The sequence below is a fragment of the Chinchilla lanigera genome, unplaced genomic scaffold (assembly GCF_000276665.1).
Source record: "Chinchilla lanigera isolate Chin_1 unplaced genomic scaffold, ChiLan1.0 scaffold00016, whole genome shotgun sequence".
Classification (NCBI taxonomy): domain Eukaryota; kingdom Metazoa; phylum Chordata; class Mammalia; order Rodentia; family Chinchillidae; genus Chinchilla; species Chinchilla lanigera.
This window is the reverse complement of record NW_004955417.1, coordinates 26,447,969-26,469,774: the sequence shown is the minus strand read 5'-3', so window position 1 is coordinate 26,469,774 and position 21,806 is coordinate 26,447,969. Positions and strand designations below refer to the sequence as shown.

General features: G+C 44.9%; 1 protein-coding gene across 3 annotated transcripts in view; it reads right to left on the bottom strand.

The window, feature by feature from the left end:
- The window catches only part of Grhl2 (grainyhead-like transcription factor 2), a 131,961-nt gene that overhangs the window by 63,523 nt on the left and 46,632 nt on the right, over window positions 1–21,806 (bottom strand). For all 3 annotated transcript variants that reach the window (XM_005381921.2, XM_005381919.2, XM_005381920.2), the window contains exons 4-7: window positions 18,218–18,596; window positions 10,931–10,986; window positions 8,126–8,282; window positions 5,529–5,640 (exon numbers count right to left, since the gene is read on the bottom strand). In XM_005381921.2, the coding sequence (XP_005381978.1) occupies window positions 5,529–5,640; window positions 8,126–8,282; window positions 10,931–10,986; window positions 18,218–18,596 (704 nt within the window). The remainder of the gene's footprint in view (window positions 1–5,528; window positions 5,641–8,125; window positions 8,283–10,930; window positions 10,987–18,217; window positions 18,597–21,806) is intronic.

The window sequence follows — 21,806 nt, the reverse complement described above, 5'->3', positions numbered from 1 at the left end:
GGGCTGAGTGCTGGGAAGCCCTACCTACTCTGTGTGTGGACAGTGCCCTAATCACTGTCCCATTTGAGTCCAACGTCCGGCCCAGCTTCACACCCCAGCCCCTGGCCACCCTGCTCCTCCTGCCCCTCCCGCCCAGCTAGCAAAGCCACACTCTCCTCCGTGGGCTTTTTCTTCTCCCCACCCACACCTAGTCACTGGCCCAGGGTGATCTGGTCTGAGGTCTGTTCCCTTCAGAGTTTGTGTCTCTTCACCTGCCCGTCACTGATGTCCCTGATGCCAGTCTATCCCTCCCCTATCTGTTCCGAAATTCCCTCTCTGCAAAGAGCTATCAGCCCATCACAGTCCCACACATCCTGGGAGTTTATCCAAAGCCTCCGAAATCAAGTACTGCAGCTCATTCAAGAGAATTCTCATGTCACCCCTGCACCCCATCTGCCTGTGACTTCTCACCCTCTCCACCATCTCTGCTCACAGGAGTTCCAGGAGAACAGATGTGCGAAGGCAACCCAGCCCCCTGGACAAGACAGCACACAGCTACAGCTTCTGTTATTTCTCTTACATATCTCTAAAATCCACTTTGTTCAACAGTAGGAAAACATGGGTTTGCTGAAAGTAAGGTAGGCATGTTACACACCAGCATGAAAGTATAAACATGCATGTGCCCCGTGGCCATCCCCCTAAACAAGACTCAGTCAGCGTCAGAGCAGCAGAGAGAAAGAGACCGAGTGAGGGACCATGGCTGGGTGATGTCCTTTGAAAAGGTGTGCTGGTGGCTGTTTACAGAGGGACAGTGCTGAGGTTTGTCTGGGACTCACACGGCAAGAGTGGACAGGCTTCTAGCACCAGGGCTGCAGGTGTGAGGGCCCTGGATGCCCGCCGGGTCCAGCCAGGATGTGAGGGCCCTGGATGCCCGCCGGGTCCAGCTGCAGGTGTGAGGGCCCTGGATGCCCGCCGGGTCCCGCCAGCCTCCACTGGGCCCGATGGCTTCAGTCCGTGCGGCGTGCATGGAATCAGCTCAGCACGGGGATCGTTCAGAACAGCACATCCTGTGCACGCTTCACGGTCCTGCACGCTGAGATCCCCGAGACCCTCCTTAAAGAGCAAGGCTTTCCAGTCTCGCTGACCCGGGGCTTCCTCCCTCCCTCCCTCTACTCTGTCAGCTCCCTAGCAGGCATGACAGGTCACACCATTTCTGCCTTTGTTAATGGCTTTATGAGGCTTCATAAAATAGTTTTCCAATCTCATTTTGATTTTTCTTGGTCTCAGTCACTTTACTGAGCATGTGGGACTTCCTTGGCTTCTGGCGCCTTTCCCTACCTTTCTGACCGGGGATGCCCTTGATATCCTCCCAGAGGCACCTTCTCTGGGAAGCTCTCCTCTGTGCTGTCGCCTGTCACCTGATGGAGTCACTGTCCCTCTTCGTCCCTCCAGACTTCAGTCCTGCCTTAGTTACATTTTAATCCCCAGGGCCTAACGTCGGGTCTGGCACACAGAAAGTGCTTGATGAATGTTTGCACAATGAATTGTGCATTTCTTCAAACTAGAGTTAACAAATATGAGATCACTGCAGACTCCATGTCTCAATATAATAGGGCTTTTACACTCAGAGACAATCAAACTACAAATATAGTTTAAGTGACTTTTCCACACAGGAGATATAACTGACACAGGAACGCTCCTTGGGCTGCAGAATGTGAACTTATTTATGACCTTGAGTAATTGCTATGATTCAAGGAGCTTACAAGAAATAACTTGTGAGACTTGGAGAACTTTGCTCCTGTGTTTTGAAAAGCAGCAGAATCCTCTTGGGCTTGGGTTTGTTTGTTTTGCTTATACCAAGGCAGAGCTAATTGCTAAGGTTTCCTTTCCCAGCCCAAATACTTTATGACCTAACACCCAAGAACCGCATATCTGAGCTGGCTTTTGGAACCTTCCACCCGCTCCCAGCCAACAGGCCACCATCCAGACTGCAGGATGCCCTTGGTGCTGGAAAGCGAGGGTGGAAGGACATCCGTGCAAGGTCCACTGACGAACGTCCTCAGCCCTCTGCATGTCACCAGCACCTGGCAGGTACCAAGAGCAGCCAGGAGCTGAGGCACGAAGGTGACACATGGCAGAGCAAGGGGAGCAAATTGTGGAATTCTTCGGTTTCTGTTCACCCTACACCACCGCATGTGGGACCCTGAGGCAAATCCCTGCCCCACAGCACCTCAGCTTTTAACACCATGACGAATATTCTGAGGCCGGAGGAGAAAACACTAATGGGTGACACAGAGAGAGCCTGGAACGTAGGAGGCAAAGGTCACACGGAAACAGTTCGTTCCTTCAGGACGAGCTCTGCTAAGTCCAGTGAGTTTCAGGGTGACAGGGAAGGTCTCTGGACAGGACGGTGCCCTAGGCAGAGACGGCCTCCTGACACACTGTGCTCGAGCCAAGGGCACCTGGAGAGCCAAGCTCGGGACCAGCAGTGGCCTCTCTGCCCTGGGCCTCCAGGCGGTTCGCCTCCACATGGAGCCATAGCCAGGCCCTGAGGAGACAGGTGGAGATTCAGATGCGGCGGCCTGAGGACAGCTGAGCGCTCCGCCCAGAGGGGTGCTTGTAGGTAAGGACAGCCAAGAGCCCACACTCACGAAATAGGGTCTCTGGGCTTCTGTAGCCCAGAACCCAAGGACTACACTGAAGAACCCTCGGGAAAGGGGCCTCATCTTGGCTTCTCAGCCCAGCTTCAAGGTTTATGCCTGGATGGCTCAGCTGAACCAGTGACCACAGATTTGGTGGAGATTTGGTGACTGCGATCTTTGAGCCTCGATTTTAACCTCCAGCCTCGCAAATGTCTTAAAAAGACTTAAATTGAATAGTTTTTGTTTCTGCCCTATTTTTTTAAATCCCATCAGTAGACCCTCAACCACAAGCGGCAGCTGCACAGCACACATGCTCCCTGAGCTCCCTGCTCGCTCCGCAGGCACCAAGGCCCCATGCAGTCCTCCCGGCTCACGGCAGGCAAAAGCCTACGCCCGGCTTCCCGAGGATAGCAGCTTGACCTACCGGTGCACCTGCCTCCCGGCACCAGCCCTCCTCTACCCTGGAAACACTTGGCTTGACTTCTGCAAAGGACTGTGTGAGATTTTTGTGTTTGTCAAGCTGAGCTTAAGGGCAGTGATTTTAGACCGTGGTCTCAGGATAAAAGCAAATGGGCCAGCTTCCCATGAAGCTGCTTATGCTCAAAGTCACAGGTCTCAAAGGCAAGGCATGTGGGTGTCCACGTATGTGCCTGTGTACGTACTCACGTGTGTGTGCATTGCACAAGGGAGAAAAGTGTGAAGGCAGACAGGAAGTGGTAAGAGAAGCAAAATCTGAAGGGTTACAAGAGGTGAGAAGTTATCCTGGTCCCAGAAAACTAAACCCTGTAACAATATCAAAAGTGAATCAACAAGTATGCCAGTAAAATGCTTTTTATTATTTGCCTTATTTGAACCTAGCCTGTATTTCTATTTAATTGCCCTTCTTATTTTCTTGGGTAATAATTACAAGGCTAACTTTTCAAATAAAATAAAATTGTTCCTCTGCTCGACACAGACTGGTTACAGAGCAGGTTAAGGCACGTTTCCCAAGACCCTGGTCTCAATCTTGGGGTGCAGTGCATCAAGCTGGGTTGGGAAGATGGTTCCTATCCTGGGACTCTGACTCATGATTAAGGACAAGTCACTTAGGATGTCACGTCAGTGAGCCTTCCTTGGCTTCATTTCTTTGTTTATTAGATTAATACGTCTGACTAGTTAAGAGGTGTGTGTGCGCGTGTGTGTGCCTGCTTGTGTGTTCGTGTGTGTTCATGTGCATGATGAGGGCTGGGAGTGAGTAAAACATGTAAGACAAACCAGTAATTAGTTTTGACGGTGAGTGTCTACCCTTCACCTGGCCACTAACCACTCTCTACCACTGGTCAACAGCTCCTAGCGAGGGTGGGATGGAAGTTCTGGAAAGTCCCTCACTGCATTATGTAAGAAATAAAAACAAACATCCCTTTCATGGCTCAGTAACATCTTCTGACACCCAACATGCGGAAACCCTCCTTCTGCCTATACCACCAGGACTGTAGCCACTTAGTCCGCAAAACAGGATAATAAAAACTGTAAATACGGGAAAAACCTTCTTGTGCCAGCAGCATGTAGCTGAAGTGTCAAAAATTACTGAAAACCACATGCACTGCTGTTTGTGTTTTAAAGTACTGTTTGACAACTTTGAGATCCCTGTTCTGACTTCCCCTACTTCACTCTATCTCAGAAGGAGACTCTTAGAAATTACATTTTTCCAAAGCCATGTGCCCTCTGGCTTTGGGTTAAATTTGAGCAGCCCTGGCAGGGGCTTTCTCTCCTCCTTCCTGGCACTGGAAGTGTGTCTGGCAGCCATTCCCCTGTGGCTCTGCCTCCCAGAGGGAAACTGCTGCCTCTGTGGTCCCAGCTCCTGCTGGGTGGCTCCTGACACCCACCGTCTCTTGCCTTTGATTCTCCAGCCCGACAGGTAATAGCAGCATTGCTTCACTGTGCCTCTAGCTTTTCCAGCCTGCGCCAAGGACTCCCTCCACTGAAATACTTGGCATGGGCTCTGCCTTCCTGTCTGGAAGATGGTAGTGTCCAGGGGGCTTCGGGCTCTCTGAGAACAGACATTGTGTTTGGGAGCACACAGGTTCCTTTACTGCAGACTCATTCTCCCCTACCGGCCAGGAAGGGCTCTCAAATGGTCATCTGCTTGATTATCTAGTACTGCTTACACTCCCTTGTAGTAAGTGACCTTTGCTAAGCACTCTGAGACACATGAGCTTGAGTTTGTTCATGTCAAAGGGGACAAGAGTTCATCTGACCTGCCAACTACTTATTTGGCTCTTAACAGGGAAGGTGTAGAATCATGTGTTAGAAACTCAAAGCACTGTGCAAACCTAATGTGTCACTATTATCATATGAGACATAGTTGACTTGATGGAAAAGAAAATGCTTTGCTCTCCTCTTATCCCTGTTTTGATTTCTGAGCCTGATGTGTAATAAATGTAGACACTGAAAAAGTGCACAGACTTGGCCTGTGCTTTATAGACCCTCACTGCGGTCATGCTGTGGGGCTCCCCTTGGCATCACAACACATGCCAGCGTATTAAAGCCCTCAAGTGAGAGGTGCCCACTGTGACTGCAATGGGTAAGCTTCACTTTCAACTTGATTGGCCTGGGAGCTGCCAAGGGGCTCGGTAATGCATATTTCTGAGCGTGCCTGGGTGGGTCCCAGCACTGTGACCTTGGGGTCCATATGTGGTCCCTGGCCCTTTCCTCTCTGGCATTGTTTCCCTCTCTGCTTCCCAGTCACCATAAACTGAATGTCCTTACTCCTCCATATCCTCCTGCCATGATATTCCTTCCTTGGACCCAGCTGACCACGGATTGAGTCACCTGAACCATGAGCCAAATTAAACTTCTACTCTTTTAAATTGTGGGTGTTGGGTATTTTGTACACCAACAGGAAAGGCAATACAACGATCTACTCACCAATGTCAAGGACTCTCTGCTTGGCTGTATGCTGCCGAGAGTGCCAGTACTTCCAGTATTTCAGCTGCTCGTCCCGGTTTTTGTCTTCACTGAAGACCACCATCACCACGCTCTGCAAAGGGGAGAACGGGGATGTTTATTCTCTGCTTAGGGCCTCTATGGTCTCACATCGTCAGGTGGTTCTGGAAGTCCTTCTATAGCTAAGTTTCTCTAATGTAGCTTTTCTTGCTTAAAGAAAGCCTGGATGAGCTCAGCTGCATGGCTGGCTTTGTATTAAAATGGTAGGGATACTATTGGGGATGGAGTGTACATAACTAATTAGAAACAAGAACAGCCCAGAGACAAAAAGAATCCTACATCAATTTTACAAGGACATAAACAATTACGAGAGCCACCACCCTCAAATTCACTGCTTTATGAAGTTAGCAAAACATCAAAAATATTTTTTTTTGTGTATTGAAAATAAGCATGCTTTCGAAATTTTGTGTCCTTAAACAAAGAATGTAGTATTATTTGTAAAAAAGCAAACATCTGCTCTTGGGCAAATTAAGAGTCTCCGAGTAGAATAGGGGAAGTAATGAAAGAAATGCTAAGAAGACGAGGGAAAGGGTAAAAGATGAATTCATATGAACAAAGATTTAAGCTACAGATATTTCACATAACAAAAAAGTATGAAGGCAACTATGTTATCGATTTAAATATAATATGCATATAAAAATGAGCTGGAGAAACTCATTCTGTCTCGTACAAGTAAGAATCTACAACCTCTTTGGTTCTAAATTGCCAATAGCTTCATTATACTAAATACAAACTCACTGTCATGTATGCAATGGAGGCAGTGCCAAAAGCAAGGGAAGAAGTCTTTACTCACAGAATCAGAGATACTCCTCCCCTCATTCCAGCACTTTCCGACTATACCAGAAGAAACCCTCGCCCACTCTCATTCCTGAAGACCTTGCCCTCTGGAGCAATTACACATTTGTAGTCATTTGCTTATTTAGTTATGGAGCCAGTGGCAATGTCTTCCCATCGACTCTGAGCTTAAAAGGATTAAGGCGCACCATTCAGCATGGTGGCCCCGGAGCCCAGGGAGTAACAGCAAACTCACGCTGGTGGCTGGCTCTCCATTCAAAACCCGCCTCCCTCCTCACAGACGTGTCAGCAGTTTTCATACATGAAAGCAGATGTTAGTTAGAAAAGCGACCACAGCGAAGTGTGTCCGTGTTATGTGATGCAGCAGCGGCAGATCTCCACAGACAAGGGCTGGTGGCAAGAAGGGAGCTGAGGTCTGCTGCCGCAACTTCCAGCTCGGCCAGCTCTTCGCTCTTCCCTTCCCCACTGCCTCAAACCTCCCCACGCATGTGTAAAAGTACACTGGGTGGCTTGTGGTTATTTCTACCCCAAATAAAAGTAACACTTCCTTATTTCAGTTTAAGAGAGTTGGGTTCAGGAGTCTGATGGCCTGGGATATAGCCCAGATTCCTGTAACCTTGGCCACTTGCTAGCTTCTGAAAACCCAAGTTTCCTGATCATTAATATCATAATGCAGTGCTTTTACCTAGGGCTGTTGTTAGCTGCAGTTAAGGATGAGCCGGGCAGAGTCTAACACGGTGCCTGGCACGCTGCAGGCCTCCGTCGACATGGTTGGCTATGTTATAAGCCCTCATGGCTGGCGTGGTCCATCCTCTTCTGTGGTTTGACCACAGGGTTGGGACATACTGATTCTGAGTCACAGCTGCCTGGCCCCTCTCAGTCCGCAGTGGCTCAGATTCAGGCAGGACCCTGGCTCCACCTGCTCCGGGGCAAACTCAAGCCCTGCTGTGCTCCACAGCGTGCACTGCAGAGGCTCAGGGAGAAGGAGCTGTGGAGGAAGCAAGGCGGCTGGGCGCCGTGGTGAAGCATCTTACCACAGGCCAGGAAGGGCCATTTTACAACGGAGCAGGAAAATCCTTCACCCTCTTTTTAGAGCTCCGCCATGATTCTCCTTCTCAGCAGAGAGGGATTATAAGCCCCCACCCTTCTTGGCAAGGGCGAACAGGCCAGAAACTGGCAGGCTTCCAGACCATAAGCTCGGCTCTGGTTTCATTTCCCACCAACAGGAATAATGCTCAGGGAGGCGAAAGCTCCTCCAAGTGACTCCTAGTGGGGGTTATGCCTCATCCCTTGAGCCCGGAGTATGTCCTGGGCTGCAGAAAACTTAAACAAAGCTGCACAAGGACGGGCTCAGACCAACGGCTTTCTGCTTTACACACAGCATCAGCTCTCTCTCGACCACAACATGACCCAATGGACAGCTATTTACGTGAAAAATTAAGATCAGTTGAAAACAACACCTGTGTAGCAAGTAGGTAGTGAATGAAACAAGGAAAATTCCTTGGGTACAGTCGGAAGGCATGCTCAACCACGCTCCTGCCCTGGGGTTTATTGGTTACTGATTAAGATGATAAACTACAAGCCAATACGCTGTTTTGCTCCAATTCTCTGACATTTGTTCTAGAGTTATTTGTTTTGGAATTTTCTCCCATGCCACGCCACAAAGCTGTGAGGTAGCGATGCATCTGATCCTGCACTACTTTACTCTGCGAAAACAGCCGTACCCTGACTTTGCTGATGGGGTGTCGGAAGCACTTGTTATCCCCGGTCTCGCTGAGTGTGATGGCATAGAATTGTCCTTTGTTGAGGTAGGTCATGGGGCCCTCCCCCTGCTTCTGGCGGAGGGACTTGGTGGCTTCCAGGGTGTACTGAAATGTGCCACTGTGAACAGAAAACAAACAGTGGTTAGATTCACTCCCTTGGACTTTTCTGTCTTCCTGAGCTGTTCACATCAATAGCATTTTGTATGAATATTAACCAATGTTTACTATATTTTAGAGACACAACACAGCATATGGCAAAGAGATGAGGCCAGACCAAAGGTCATCGCCGGTATAATCTATACAACATTTCTAATAGTGGCCCATAAACCAGATGGCTCGGAAAGGCAGAAAGTCCATGATGCATTGGGCCAGCTGTGTGGGTTTGTGCAGAGTATTCTGGTGAGTTTCAGCGGCACTCAGGCACGGCCCTGAAGCTTATAAACGGACAGAGTGTGCCAGATGTGTGGGTGCTTCTCTCCAGGTCAGGATACTTGACCTTCTTTTTGCTTCTTCAATTTTTACTCATGATAGCTAACCATCTTTTAATCAAGATGCTGCAGATAGCCATATCTCAGTCAAAAATATTTCAAAATGTGAAAATCCAAAACTACACTCACTACTAGAATCTAGTTCCCTAATGAGGAGGTTGCTTTTGTTTGTCCATTTGTTTTTGTCTTTTGTGTCTGTTTTTTTTAACGCCTGCAGAACTCAAGACCCAGATGTTGTAAATCAGGGGGTTGTAAATGATGGTTTGCGGGCCAAAAGTCAGCTCACTGCCTATTTTTTATAAATAAAGTTTTTTTTTTTTTTGGTTTTTCTCCGGTACTGGGAACCAAACTCACGACCTTGCGCTTGCAAGGCAGGCGCTTTTTGCCGCTGAGCTAAATCCCCAGCCCCTAAATAAAGTTTTATTGACACACAGTTGCAGTCCTTTGTGTATACAGCATGTGACTTTCTGTGCTATAATGGTAGAGTTTGGTGGTTGTTATAGAGACTTCAGGCTGCTAAATCTAAAATGCTCAGTATCAAGCTCATTACAGGAAAAGTTCATAAGTTTTTGCTCAAAATAGTTTCCCTAGTATATTAAAAACATATGAGTCACAAAACAGAAACACGGAATATTCCCAACCTTGAATATTAACTTTGAAGTGAGCAGAGCAGGCATGAGCCACAATCTCTTTTTGTTCAATGTGTTTGTTCAGAGAAACTTATTCCTATAGATATGATCAAAATATATTAGGCACATTGAAACCAAAAAAGAAAAAGTGAAACTGGGGGGGGCGGGTGCAGGGAGTGAGGAGGAATGCGAAGGATCAAAGTATGTCATGTGAGCCCACAAATCTGCCAAATGAAACCCATTAGTCTATAAAACCAAGATGCATTTGTTAAAAATGTTTTAAATAAAGAAGGAAAATCTTATTTCTGCCACAGTGCAGGCTGGCCCGGGGGGCGGGGGGGGGGGGGGGCCCATAACAAGCACTGTCCTTTCTGACTTGCTGGACCTGCTACCGAGTTTAGATTTTCAGCTCTTGCAGTCTCACATCATCAGAAGGCTGGGAGCAAAGATTACTCAACACTTCATCTCTTAAAACAACCTACTGACAGGGCACGGGATCCAGCTTTCCACAGCAGGTACTTCTGCAAGGTTGTACCTATATTTTAACTTTTCTAATTAATTATTTTGAGGGACAAACTGAGGTAAGCTGATAAACTAAGCAAATTCCACAAAAGATATCTTAGAAGAAGATAGGAAATACGTCATGACAGAACCAACTCTAGTGTCATTTTTGCCTCCCAAAAAGCAGTTTGGATGTACTATTGCTAAATAGTAAAACTTCACATTGGGACAGGATATTAAGAATCACCTAGGCCAGCAGCTTGCACCTCATTTACATCAAAGACTAAATGTGAGGCGAGCTGGGAACACTTTTCTCAGGAATAGGCACACGCGAACATAAAGGTTGTTTCATGGAATTGCTGTGTCCCCTAGGCCTGCCCATACCGCGGGCTAAGCACGCAGGGTTCCGCTCCCTTTTTCGTGTCCGATCAGTGTGCTCAGAGCTGCACTCATCACTGTCTGTGTGGCCTTGGAGAAGCCAGCCCTGTGACTGGCGGGTCACACTGTTCTCGCTGGAATTGTGACATGGAGCTCTGTGCATTCCCACTTCTTTTATTTCATTTTATTTTTTGTAATAGAAATTTCTCTTTCTTTCTTTTTTTTTTACCTATCAGTCCACATTCACAGTGCGTGTCTATACTCTTTGTGAGGACTGGACTCAGGTGTGTAACACATCTTCCTTCCCCTTGCCCCACTTGCTCTCCCCTCTGTCATCCCTCCTTCCATTTCTCCCTCTTGCCCTACTTCCTGTCATCCTTCTTTTATTTTGCTCTCTATACACTTTGGGTTTCTCAATAGGAAAAACCATGTGATTCCCAAGCTTGTGTGTCCGATTTATTTCATATAACACTATGATCTCAAGGTGCACCCATTTCCTACACGTGACTCAAGTTTATCCTTTTTTATGGGGAGTAGTGCTCCACTGCATGTAAATACCACATCTTCTTTTACGCCCACGTTTTAGAAGGCGACTGGGCCAAGACTGGAGTAGGATGCAGAAGTTCATTTGCACAGAGAAAATAACTGAAGGTGAAAGAAGTCAGATTTTTTTAAGTGAAAGTACACAAAGAAAAAGGAAATAAAAATATTTAAAAGTCTATCTTTTTAATTATACAGTTCTCAGTGAGAATGAGTCTTCCAGAACCCACCTTGATGTCTGGTCGTACATGTACTCCTCAGCCCCAACGGAAGCACTCCGGAATTTCTGCAAGATGCAAGTAATCGAATTAAAACAAATAGGTGGGTACACACACACCCCTGTCAAGTATCTTGTTTCCCCCTCTTCTTAGTAAGGAAAACTATATCTTTTTGGCATTATGTTTTCAGCTGATGAAAATAGTTTCTATTTGTTTGCAGAACTCATGCATTTGGTCCACCCTGAGAGCCACACTCAACAAAAACCACATTCAGTTTTGTGTGGTATTCAAACACCCAGAGGCATTCTCAGAGAGTCTGTAGGTACTAGAAAGTGTTTCTTTAAACATATGACTATCTCTCAATTTTCTGTCATCGCCAACATTTACTCCAAATGTAACAAATCCTTCATTAATTACACAGAGGCCATGAGGCATAGCACAAGCAAGATGGAAAGAAGCACAGTTCATAAGCAAGACTATCTAGGGCAGTGATGGCGAACCTACCACATGCATGACGCAGCCAGCTGTTTATTATCATTGAAAGATCTAAAAGGTTTGCCATCACTGGTCGTGTCAAGTGCCAGCACTTCTCCCTGACAGCTGTGTGACATTAAGCAAATGTGACATTTTCTCCATCTGTTACATTGCTAGTGCCAGTGATTAGAAGGAGTACATAGGTTAATAAAGTACTAAGAACAGTGACTGATACACATGAACACAATATTGCTTACTAAATACTAATAAGTAAAAGTAACTGACCATATTATAATATTATAAGAGTAGGTCTTTGGAAGAAACTCTAAATTTAGTTTCATAAATTTAGGAAGTATCTAGGTCCAAAGATTTTTAGTTGTATGTAAAGTACAAGAGGACACACTTTGCTACATCTTAGAACATTTGCAAAAGGAAATGCCCCAAAGTCCTCACTCTTGATCCTAAAGTGAACAGAATAGAATACTGGTGAAAAGTACTTGGCTGACCACACACACAGGTCCTTTCTCTCTCTTTCTGAGAGAAAGAGTACTAACTTCCATTCTTTGTCCAGAATTCCAAGGGCTTCCTTCCTCAGAAATGGTTTCCCTAATTCCCCTTACAATTCCTACCCACCACGTTCTTTAATTATGGTATTTACGCACATATCTATGATTCTCCTTATCCAGTCATATTCTTTGGAATCAAGAAGATCTTCCTTTGAAATTTACCAAGTAAATCCTCTGACACAAATCCCTCTGCACTAATATTTGTTCATTGGGTGAATAATCGTGACAGAGAATTGTGATTTGTTTTTCTTTTGCACTCAGTCAATTAGCAAAGCATCAATGGACATTATCTGGGGCTTTACCATTTTCTTTGTACCAGAAGAAATACAGAATTATACAAATGGCACTAGCCTCAGATAAAAATTGGTAGAGGGATAGAGTAAATTCACATGAAAAGTAACAAAATAAACTATAAAATAGCAAAGAACTGTGTGTGAAAGTCTATGTTGAATCATTCATTTATTCATCCATTAATTCACATGTCTTTACAAGAAAAGCACATAGTATGCATTGCTAAGAAAAGAAGATAAGCAAAATTATAGGGAGATTTCATCATCTGTGAGCTTCTTTCAGACTCCAAAGAAGAACATGTGTTGAGTGAAAGGACTGCGAGGAAGTAATCTAGATGAAAGAAAACCACCATAGGGGCTGGGGATTTAGCTCAGAGGCACAGTGCCTGCCTGGCAAGTGGAAGGTCATGAGTTCTATTCTCGGTACCAGAAAAACAACAACAACAACAACAACAACAACAAAAAGAAAACCACCATGAGCCAAGACAAAATGGTGGGTATAAATGTGGTAGGTCCAAGGGGCCAAAGACACAAGCCTGGCTTGAAAGTCTAGGTCTCTGCTGCTCAATAGGAGCCACTAACCTTATGTGCTATTAGAGTTGAATAAAATTAGATATTCAGTTCCTCAGCCAATTGCCACATTTTAATACTAAATTGCCATGTGTGGCTAATGGCTACCATACTGGATGGCACAAAAGAAAATTTCCTTTGCTGCAAAAAGTTCTATTCAACAGAAATGAGTTATAGTTAGAAACAATGACATTGTGGAATAGGAAACTAGCACAATTAAAAAAAAGCATTTAAGGAAATGACTTTGCAAATGAAAGGATTAATTTCCAAGTTCTGTGTTAGAAGGAATGTGCAGTGACCCATCACCACTACAGTGAATCAGCATTAGTAACTGTGGGCTGAAAAAATCTCTTGCCCATACCATGGAGCTCTGCAGCCAGAGGGAAGGGTGCCCACTATACAAGTTGGTCTATAAATTCTATGGTTCTAATCCCTCAGATGATGCAACTAAGCATGATCGCATGAGTGCTCAAACTCAAAAAAACTGTCAAATCTATACTGACTACAATACAGAATTCTATGCCAACACATGAATTTTTCTTAGCACAAATTGAGAAAAAAATAAAAACAGTGGATAAGGTACAGGCATGAATATTCATTTTTTTCAAGCTAGAACTTTAGAGTCTACTACATTGTTTATTTTTTAAAAATTAAATGGATAATCCACCTGGAAAATATCACAATCATTTCGATGAGACCTAATTACTTGATGGATTACAGGGGCCTATATGACTTAGTATTAAGAATTAGTGCCAAATTCCTTGGGTCCTTCTGGCTATGGTCACAAGGTCTCCACCATTCCTTGGAAACATTGCAATATTACCTACAGGATGATGAAAGGCATTCAGGCAGCTGGCACCACTTCCCTTTACTGTGATCAGCCAGTGTACCTGTAAGTGCCCTGCTCATGTGGACTCAGAAATTGATAGCAAAGAAGATATGATAACGTACAGAGGACAGCACCACAGCTACCAAAGTGAGAAACATTCCGTCCCCACTCCTGAACAACAATTACTGAGATACCCACCTTGGGGGCGGGGACTGGAGTTAAATCCAAGACCTTTACTGAGCTACATACCCAAGCCAGTTTCTGAGTGCCTCTGCACCTCAACTGGATCCAATCCAAACTATCTCTTCCTTATCACCACATAAACACAAGGAAGAATAGGTCACAAGTGGAGAATGAAATTTGCTAATGCAACGAGGCTTCCAGAAATTGTCTGTCATACTTTGCCTAAAAGAAGTACTAAACTTTTAAAGAAATTTCCCCGATGAAATTTTCTTGGGGCAAATACTTCAAACTCATTCTTATAACCAACTGGCAACAAAATACCTTAAGATCATTGTAGATCATTCAATTTAATTTCCATCAGGCTGAATTAAAATCTGTAAAGTAAATAATGATTTCCAAGATTAAAAGAACAGCTCAACCGAAATCAGTGAGAATACCCTTAACCCTACTTTCTGGCAATTTTCTTTCTCACAAATGCCAAAATAAAGCCCTAAATACAACAGCTTCCTTGCCCAAGCTTCTTTATCTACAACACCCACACACACTGACAATGGACCCCACCCATACACTCTTCTGTGATTCATCAACTCTACAATGCATGAGAAAACACATCAGCACAAGCCTCTGGTGGAAAAGCATTTTGCTCATAGGGGATGGTGAAGTGATAGCTTCAGTTCCCTGCTTTTTCTACAGAAGCATCCCCCACTACTTGGGGGAAAATCAGATACTCAACAATATCAAAAACTCTACAAGATTACTTGCCTTTGTTTAAAAAAAAGTTTCTTATTTTAAGCAACATAACATAGGCAGCTAAATTATAAGACTTTTTATCTATGAGGACATTACAAATTCATTTGTCAAGCCACGAAGCCCTAAGAAATATGATAGCCATCGGAGGGTGGGGAATTTCTCTTGTCTGGCCCTGGTCGATCCTCAGGGTCAAGTGTGCAGCTAGTGCTGCAGTGGTAGGACTGCTAGTGCCCTGGGGACATACCAGCTCCCACCAGTACTGCCTAGAGCTAGCAGGGCTACCAACCCGTCGTACCTCTCATCCCCAGCTGAAAGAACCATCTACGGAGACAGGTGAAGGACACTCAGATTTTAAATAGATACTTAAGTGAATCGCTGTCATAGCCAGTGGAGCTACTGAGAATTAGAAGGTTCTGCAGTCTGCCCTGAGTGTAGAGGTGGGGGTTACGGATGTGGGTGTTGGAACACAGCATGGGTCAAGCTCCCTTTCTCCCTCCGATGAATGACTGATACTTAGGCTCTCTGCTGTAGTTTCCTTACTAAGAAAACAGGGATGACAAGAACAGCACCTAGCATACAGGGCTCTTTGGTGAGGACCACATGGGTACACTAACTTAGATCCACGCTGCAGTGGCCTAAGCGTGCTGTCCAATGTTCCTGTGTTGGAAACTCAACCCCCACAGCCACTGCACAGAGAGGTGGGATATCCGGGAGGGGAGCGGGCATGAGAGCTGCCTTCATGGATGCACGATGTCACCATGAGTGTGGGCTCTTATTGAGGGAGTGGGTTTGTTAGGCAAACTCAGCGCCTGTCATGTGTGTACCATTTGTTTGCCCTTTCACCCTTCCTCCACGGACGATGCAGCGAGAGGGCCCTCGGCAGATGTAGCTCCTTGATTCTGGCTTCTCAGCCCCACAACACTGAGTCAGATACATTTCTGTTCACTAGAAATGATCCAGTCTCAGGTATTCTGTTACTGTGGCACAAAAGGACTAAGATGATGCCTAGCACATAACAAGTACTCACTGAAGTGTGGATTATTCTTAAATGTTACTGGTTAGGAATGGAATCCCAACCTCAGGCAGCTGCATTTTGTCCCAGTGGCAACTAAACAGGCAGTTGTTTGAAGGTATCTGGCTGCCACCACACTTGCTCCTCTGCCACTGCCTTTCGTGTGTGTGTGTGTGTGTGTGTGTGTGTGTGTGTGTGTCCCAGGGATCAAACGCTTGGCCTCAAACTTGCCAGGCAGGTGATGTGCTGCTGAGCTACACCCCTGGCCATTATCATCATCTTTTATCGGCCCATGTCAGCCAAAATTTGGAAAGCCAATGACGCTCAAATGCAGAGGCACTGCTCCTAAAGAGTGAGGAAGCCGAATTGAACTGACAAAAGCATTTGTTACATATTTTAGATAAAAAATTAGACATGTGGCCCACAGCTATAACATCAGTGGTTATTCTAAGGAGATCCCAAAATGATTAAATGGATGCAAGATTATCTTTTCAATGAATGGTGCTGAGCAACTGGATGTCACTGTGAGGAAAAAGGGACCTCAATCCTTACTTCATCCCATATGTAACAATAATCTCAGAATGAATCAGAACCAGTATGTAAGAGGTGAAAATATTTCAAATCTAGAAAAATAAAAACCAAATATGAGAGAAAATCTTTTTGACACTGGGTTAGGTACCGACTTTTTACACAACATCCAAAAGCATAAACTATTAAAGACATACTCAATTAAGTGAACACCATCAGATTAAACACTGTTGCTCTTTGAAATACAATTAAGAAACAGGAGTGGTGGGTGCCCTGGGGAGCTAAGGCAGGAGGATACTAAATTCTAGTCCAGCCTGAGCAACTCAGAAAGACTCTGTATCAAAATTTTTAAAAGGGCTGGGAATATAGCTCAGTGAGAAAGGTAGGGCATGGCTAAAACTGGCTAGGAAAGGAGGCTTGACAAGATCCTAATACATGCACAGAACAGTTCCCAAAGCCCTGCACATGGACTTACCCTGAGAACTCCAGCAGGTTTTTGATATGATGGCCTAGACCTGACGTCAGCCTGAGAAGTGGGTGATACAAAAAGGACAGTCCACACTTTGTTTTTGCCACCATGTTCTCTCTTGCATGGTGGTTGCTCTCATACTGTAGGATGCACTTCTTTTCCTCCTTTCACTTAGCCCAAATTCACTCTGTAGACCCTGTTTCTTCTCCTAGCTCTAATAAAACCTTGCTACCATTTGTGCTTGTGTGGACCAATTTTCTGCTCAGGACAGAAAGAACCTAGAAATTACCTTTTACTTAGCCCAAATTCGCTCTGTAGACCCTGTTTCTTCTCCTAGCTCTAATAAAACCTTGCTACCATTTGTGCTTGTGTGGACCAATTTTCTGCTCAGGACAGAAAGAACCTAGAAATCACCTCTAAGCAGAAACACCAGCACCCCAGAACCTGGTAACAGGATGGCCCTGTGTTTAACCTCCAGTACCAGAATACATAAATAAGTAACAAGAAACCAAAAAGGCTATAGGATGCAAACATATAAGTGATAAAGGGATTATATTAGTATCACTTAAAGAGCACTTAGGACTTAATAAAAGCAACATAAGTAACTCAATTGAAAAACTGGGTCAAAGATTTGAATAAACACTTTATAAAAGAAGTAACAGAAAGGGTCAAATGAGTGTATGAAATTTTGCCCAATATTACTAGACGTCAGCAAAATGCAAATTCAGACTGACAATACCAAGCTGTGGCAAGAGACTAAATAGTCTATCTTCTATTTATATGAAATTATAGAAAAGGCAACAACACTGTGACAAGGCAGACAAATGCCTACCAAGAATTAGGGGAGTGGGTGGGCCTTGCCTCGAAGGGGGTTCAAAGTAACTTTCAAGGTGAGAGGACTTCCCACGCGGTGCTTTTTGATGTTGGCTACACAGTTACCCACAAATCCAACTAGTCAGATTCAGCACATAGAACTTTCGAAGCAGGCAAAAATGCTTCTGCAACTGAGAAGACATTATGCAGTCCCTAATTGTAAAGTATAAATTGCATACACTGGGTTATTGATAAACACTTTTTTTTCTTGAATATTCAATTCAACAAGGTTTTAAAGAACTACGCTGTTTATCAAAGAATGGATAGGCAACATCGTGAGGTATCTATAATTTGAAAGGTTGCAAGCTAGAGAGAACGAAAACGTTACAGAGTTTTCTGTAAAGAAAACGTTAAAGAAAGTTTCCACATCAACATTTCTTAATTCCTTGCAAATATTTAAGGCTAAAACTAAAACAAATGAAGCTATCACGCAAGAGTTGAAAGAAAGGGAGGAAAAGAGAGAAAAAGGAAAGGGAAAAGAAAAGGCAAGGGAAAGAAAAAGAAAAGGAAGTGAAGGAAAATGAGAAAGGAAATGGAAATAAAAGAAAGTAGAGAAAGGAAAGAGAAAAGGAAAGGAAAAAAAAGACCAGGCATACCCTTCCACACTCATCACCACCCTCAGAACACCAGACCAAGGCAGTGTCACTCATTCAGTCCACCGCCAGCGGAAACCGGAAACGCCCGGCCTGGTGTCCGGAACTCGGGTCCTGCCGGAAGCGGGCGCCGCTGGCCCGCGGTTCCCGCGTTCCGCTCACCTCAGCGGCGCCGTCCTTGAAGCCCTCGCTGTAGGTGCTGTCGGGCGTGCTGCGCTGGTCGTCCTTGAGGTAGGCGCCGTGCGCGGCCAGCGTGGGCAGGTCGTACTGCGCCTGCTCGAAGATGACGACGCGCTGGTCGTCGCCGTCCCCGCGCGGGTAGTGGCCCGGCGGCGCCATGAAGACGGGCGTGAAGTCCTCGGCCTTGACCACGGCGATGCCGGACACGGGGATGACGGCGGCGCCCTCGGCCGCGAAGGGCTCGCGCTTGCTGTCGGCGGGCTCCTGGCTGAGGCTCAGGTTCACGGGCACCGTCTTCAGCACCTGCACGCGGCTCTCCACGCCCGCGCCGCCCACGGGCTCGCCGGCGCCCACGCAGCCCCTGCGGGAGAGAGCAGGGGACCCGTCGGCACCGCGCGAGGCGGGGCGCACGCGAGGAGAGGACGGGGACGCGAGGCCGGGGCGGAAGGCAGGGCCCGAGCGGGCGGGGCGTGTGAAGACCCGCGCGTACGTGCGCGGAGTCAAGGGCAAGGCGCACGCGCACCGAGCAGAGCAAGGCTGAAGAGAGACAGCCAGTGCCGCAGTGTCCGCGTGCCGAGGCCGGCAGCGGAGCGGGCAGCCGGGGCGCAGTGGCCGTCTTGGCATCACCGGAAGCAGGACAGGAGGAAGGAGGACACGGCGTGTGCGCCCTGAAGGGATGAAGGGCTCTGCCCCGCTGCGAGTCGTTAACAAAACAAAACACAAAAAGCAGACTGCGAGAGAGCTCTGCCCTTTATCATCCCCTTGATGCTTTTAGAGCTAGCTTCCAACTCTCAGGTATAGGAGCTGGGGGGAATGACTGAACCACCCAGAGCAAGCAGGAACACCACGATGTGGCCCGCCTTGCCTGCATCTATCAAGTCCCAGGACACAGCGAGAAGAGGAAGGGTGGGAGGACTCTCGGAGATCACAGGGAATTTAAAATCTCAACTAGAGGACATGATGAGCACCTCTTGTTTAGATCCAGACTTGAGCAAACCAAAGAGGCCTCTATGAGGTAAGGATTTTTGAGGTAACTGAATGTGGACTGGAAATCAGGTAGGGTGAAGAAGGTATGGTTAATAGAGTTGTGTGATGATGATTTTGAGCTTAAGTAATATAATATGTTTATGTTTTAGAGGCACAAATCAGAAGATCTCTTTTTTTTTTGTACCGGGAATCAAAATCCAGACCTTGTGCTTGCCAGGTAGGCACTTGCACCACTGAGCTATACCCCAGGCCCAGAAGATCTTCGAAGTAAAATGATATGCCAGGATTAAAAAAGGGAATGAGGAAAATGGTAGATGTCAAGGAAGTGTGACAAAAATTTCTCTGAGGTGTTTAGGCGGTTCAGTATACTACACAGCATACTTCCATATATGGTTAAAAACTCAAAAGAAAGTTTTAAAATACTAAGAAGGAAGGGATAAATGTGACTTGTAGGGGTGGTAGGAAGGATTTTTTTAAAAACCATTCTGTGGGCTAAGCTACTTAAAGGAAAAATTAAAAGAAATTATTCTAAAAAAATGTTTTCAGCAAATTGAAAGATAACATGAGCTCAGAGATTTCCTTAGCTCTGAATTACTTTTGGGTCTTAAAGAAGTAGTGTAAGTGGGCCTGTGTATTATAAGATCCCTGACGTAGTCACTGGTACAGAAAGAGAAGGTTTAGAAAGTTATTCCTTGGCAGGCTAGAGTGAATGCTTTTATCAATACTAAAGAATTTTGGGACAAAACAGAAGCAAGGAGAAACAGGTTAGTGGAAGATTACTGTTGATAGAAAAATTATTTTACTAGCAAAGTCCCTCTGGTGAGTAAGAGGAGGACACTTGCCATTTATTTATGGATTATTCTGGGTAATAGAGAAAATTCATGTTTTTTATGGACCTCTGTCTCAGATACCTGGAATTTTGTTCTTGTTCTTTCTTTTTTTAATCTAGCATGTAGTGGTACCTCAGTTTATCAGTTTAATTTTCCACTATTCTGGGTTGCAAACCGAATTGGACAAGAAGAAAATCAAATTTTCCCCGTAAGGTCAACACTGAACTTACCCATTAAATTTGATTCGGTTCTCATCCAGTTCAGTTTACAAGCAGAATAGTGGAAAGAATTAAATTCGTAACCAGAGGGGAGGTACTACTGTACTTTCTGAAACCAATTGAGAGAAATATTTGAATAAGACTGGGTCTTCCAAGAGTTGGGCTTTTCTGGCACCTCTCTTACCTAGCATGCAAGACTTGTTTTTGTTTTTCTTTTTTTAGCTTTGATTCAGAGCAAAGAATGGCTCCACATGAACAAGAAAATACCTAAATGTATTCAAGTCTGTCATAGATCTATAGATATAATTTTAGAAAATAGTCTTCTAAGGCATAAAATCACAAGTCTACAAACATTTTGGATTTAAGTAACAACCTGTTTTCATGGTCAGATTAGTAAAGTGAATCACATATAAAGCACAGTAGAGACCTAGGAAGTTGTGTTTAATCTGAATCCAGTTAGCTGGATGGTGCCAAAACCCAGACCACCCATTTACATCAGCATTTCTTAAACTCCATTGTTTAGAACATCTCATGGAATGCTAATAGATGTTCCTTTAAAAAAGGATTCCATGATAAAATCAATGTTAAAAGAGAAACAAAAAATATATTTATTGCCATAACAAGACCACCCTGGGTGACCCCTGGGCATTTCTTCACCTCTTTAATTGTAACGTAGAATTTCCATTTCACTCCTTTGTGGGGGTAAAAAGCCCTAAGATGTGTGGATAGTGTCCTGCAGCTTGGGTGTGAATGGTTCACCTGCTCTGATTACCAGAGCTGTTGTTGCGAACTTTCTACTCTGCATTTTGCCCAGGCACAGCTATATTGGCTTCGCCAAAATATTCGAACTTCTCCATAGTCCATTTCAAGCCAAATTTCTTAATTCTTTAATTCATGCAAAACATATGAATTTTAAACAAAGAACAAAAGTCAAAATATCTTTTGGCATTCTTATTAACAAATAAATAAGCACACTATAGAGTCTAAATCGAGTCAAATCATGATTGCCAGCCATATCACCAGGGGATAACAGAGTCAGGCACCACAGTATTCTGTGTAACTGTGCCTGTGTAATCATGTTAGCTTTAGAAGCTGATGCCAGAAAATGCCAGAATGACAGCCAAAAAGTGAGCAACTAGAACAAAGTAAGAGTTATTGGGCGGTACTGATTTACCTGCAATAGAACTTAAAATTGAACCAAATATTAAGAGAAAAAAATGCCACACAAAGAATGCTACACTAAATATACATTTTAAAAAATTTGGATCATGTCGTTGAGAGCCTGCTATTTTTCCAAGTAGCAACTTCTGTATACAAACAGCTGTAATGATACCATGTTAGCACACAGCACCTTAGTTCATGAATGCAATGCAGATCAAAATGACAGCCTTCCAAATTACATTCAGTGAGAAACCTACTAAGTCATAATTAGTCTATACAAGGTGGTGTATTGCCAGTTTTTTAAAATGTGCTTCCTGGAAATTACAAAAGTAACCATTAAAATACAACAAGCAGCTGGTGCTCTGTAATGTTGTG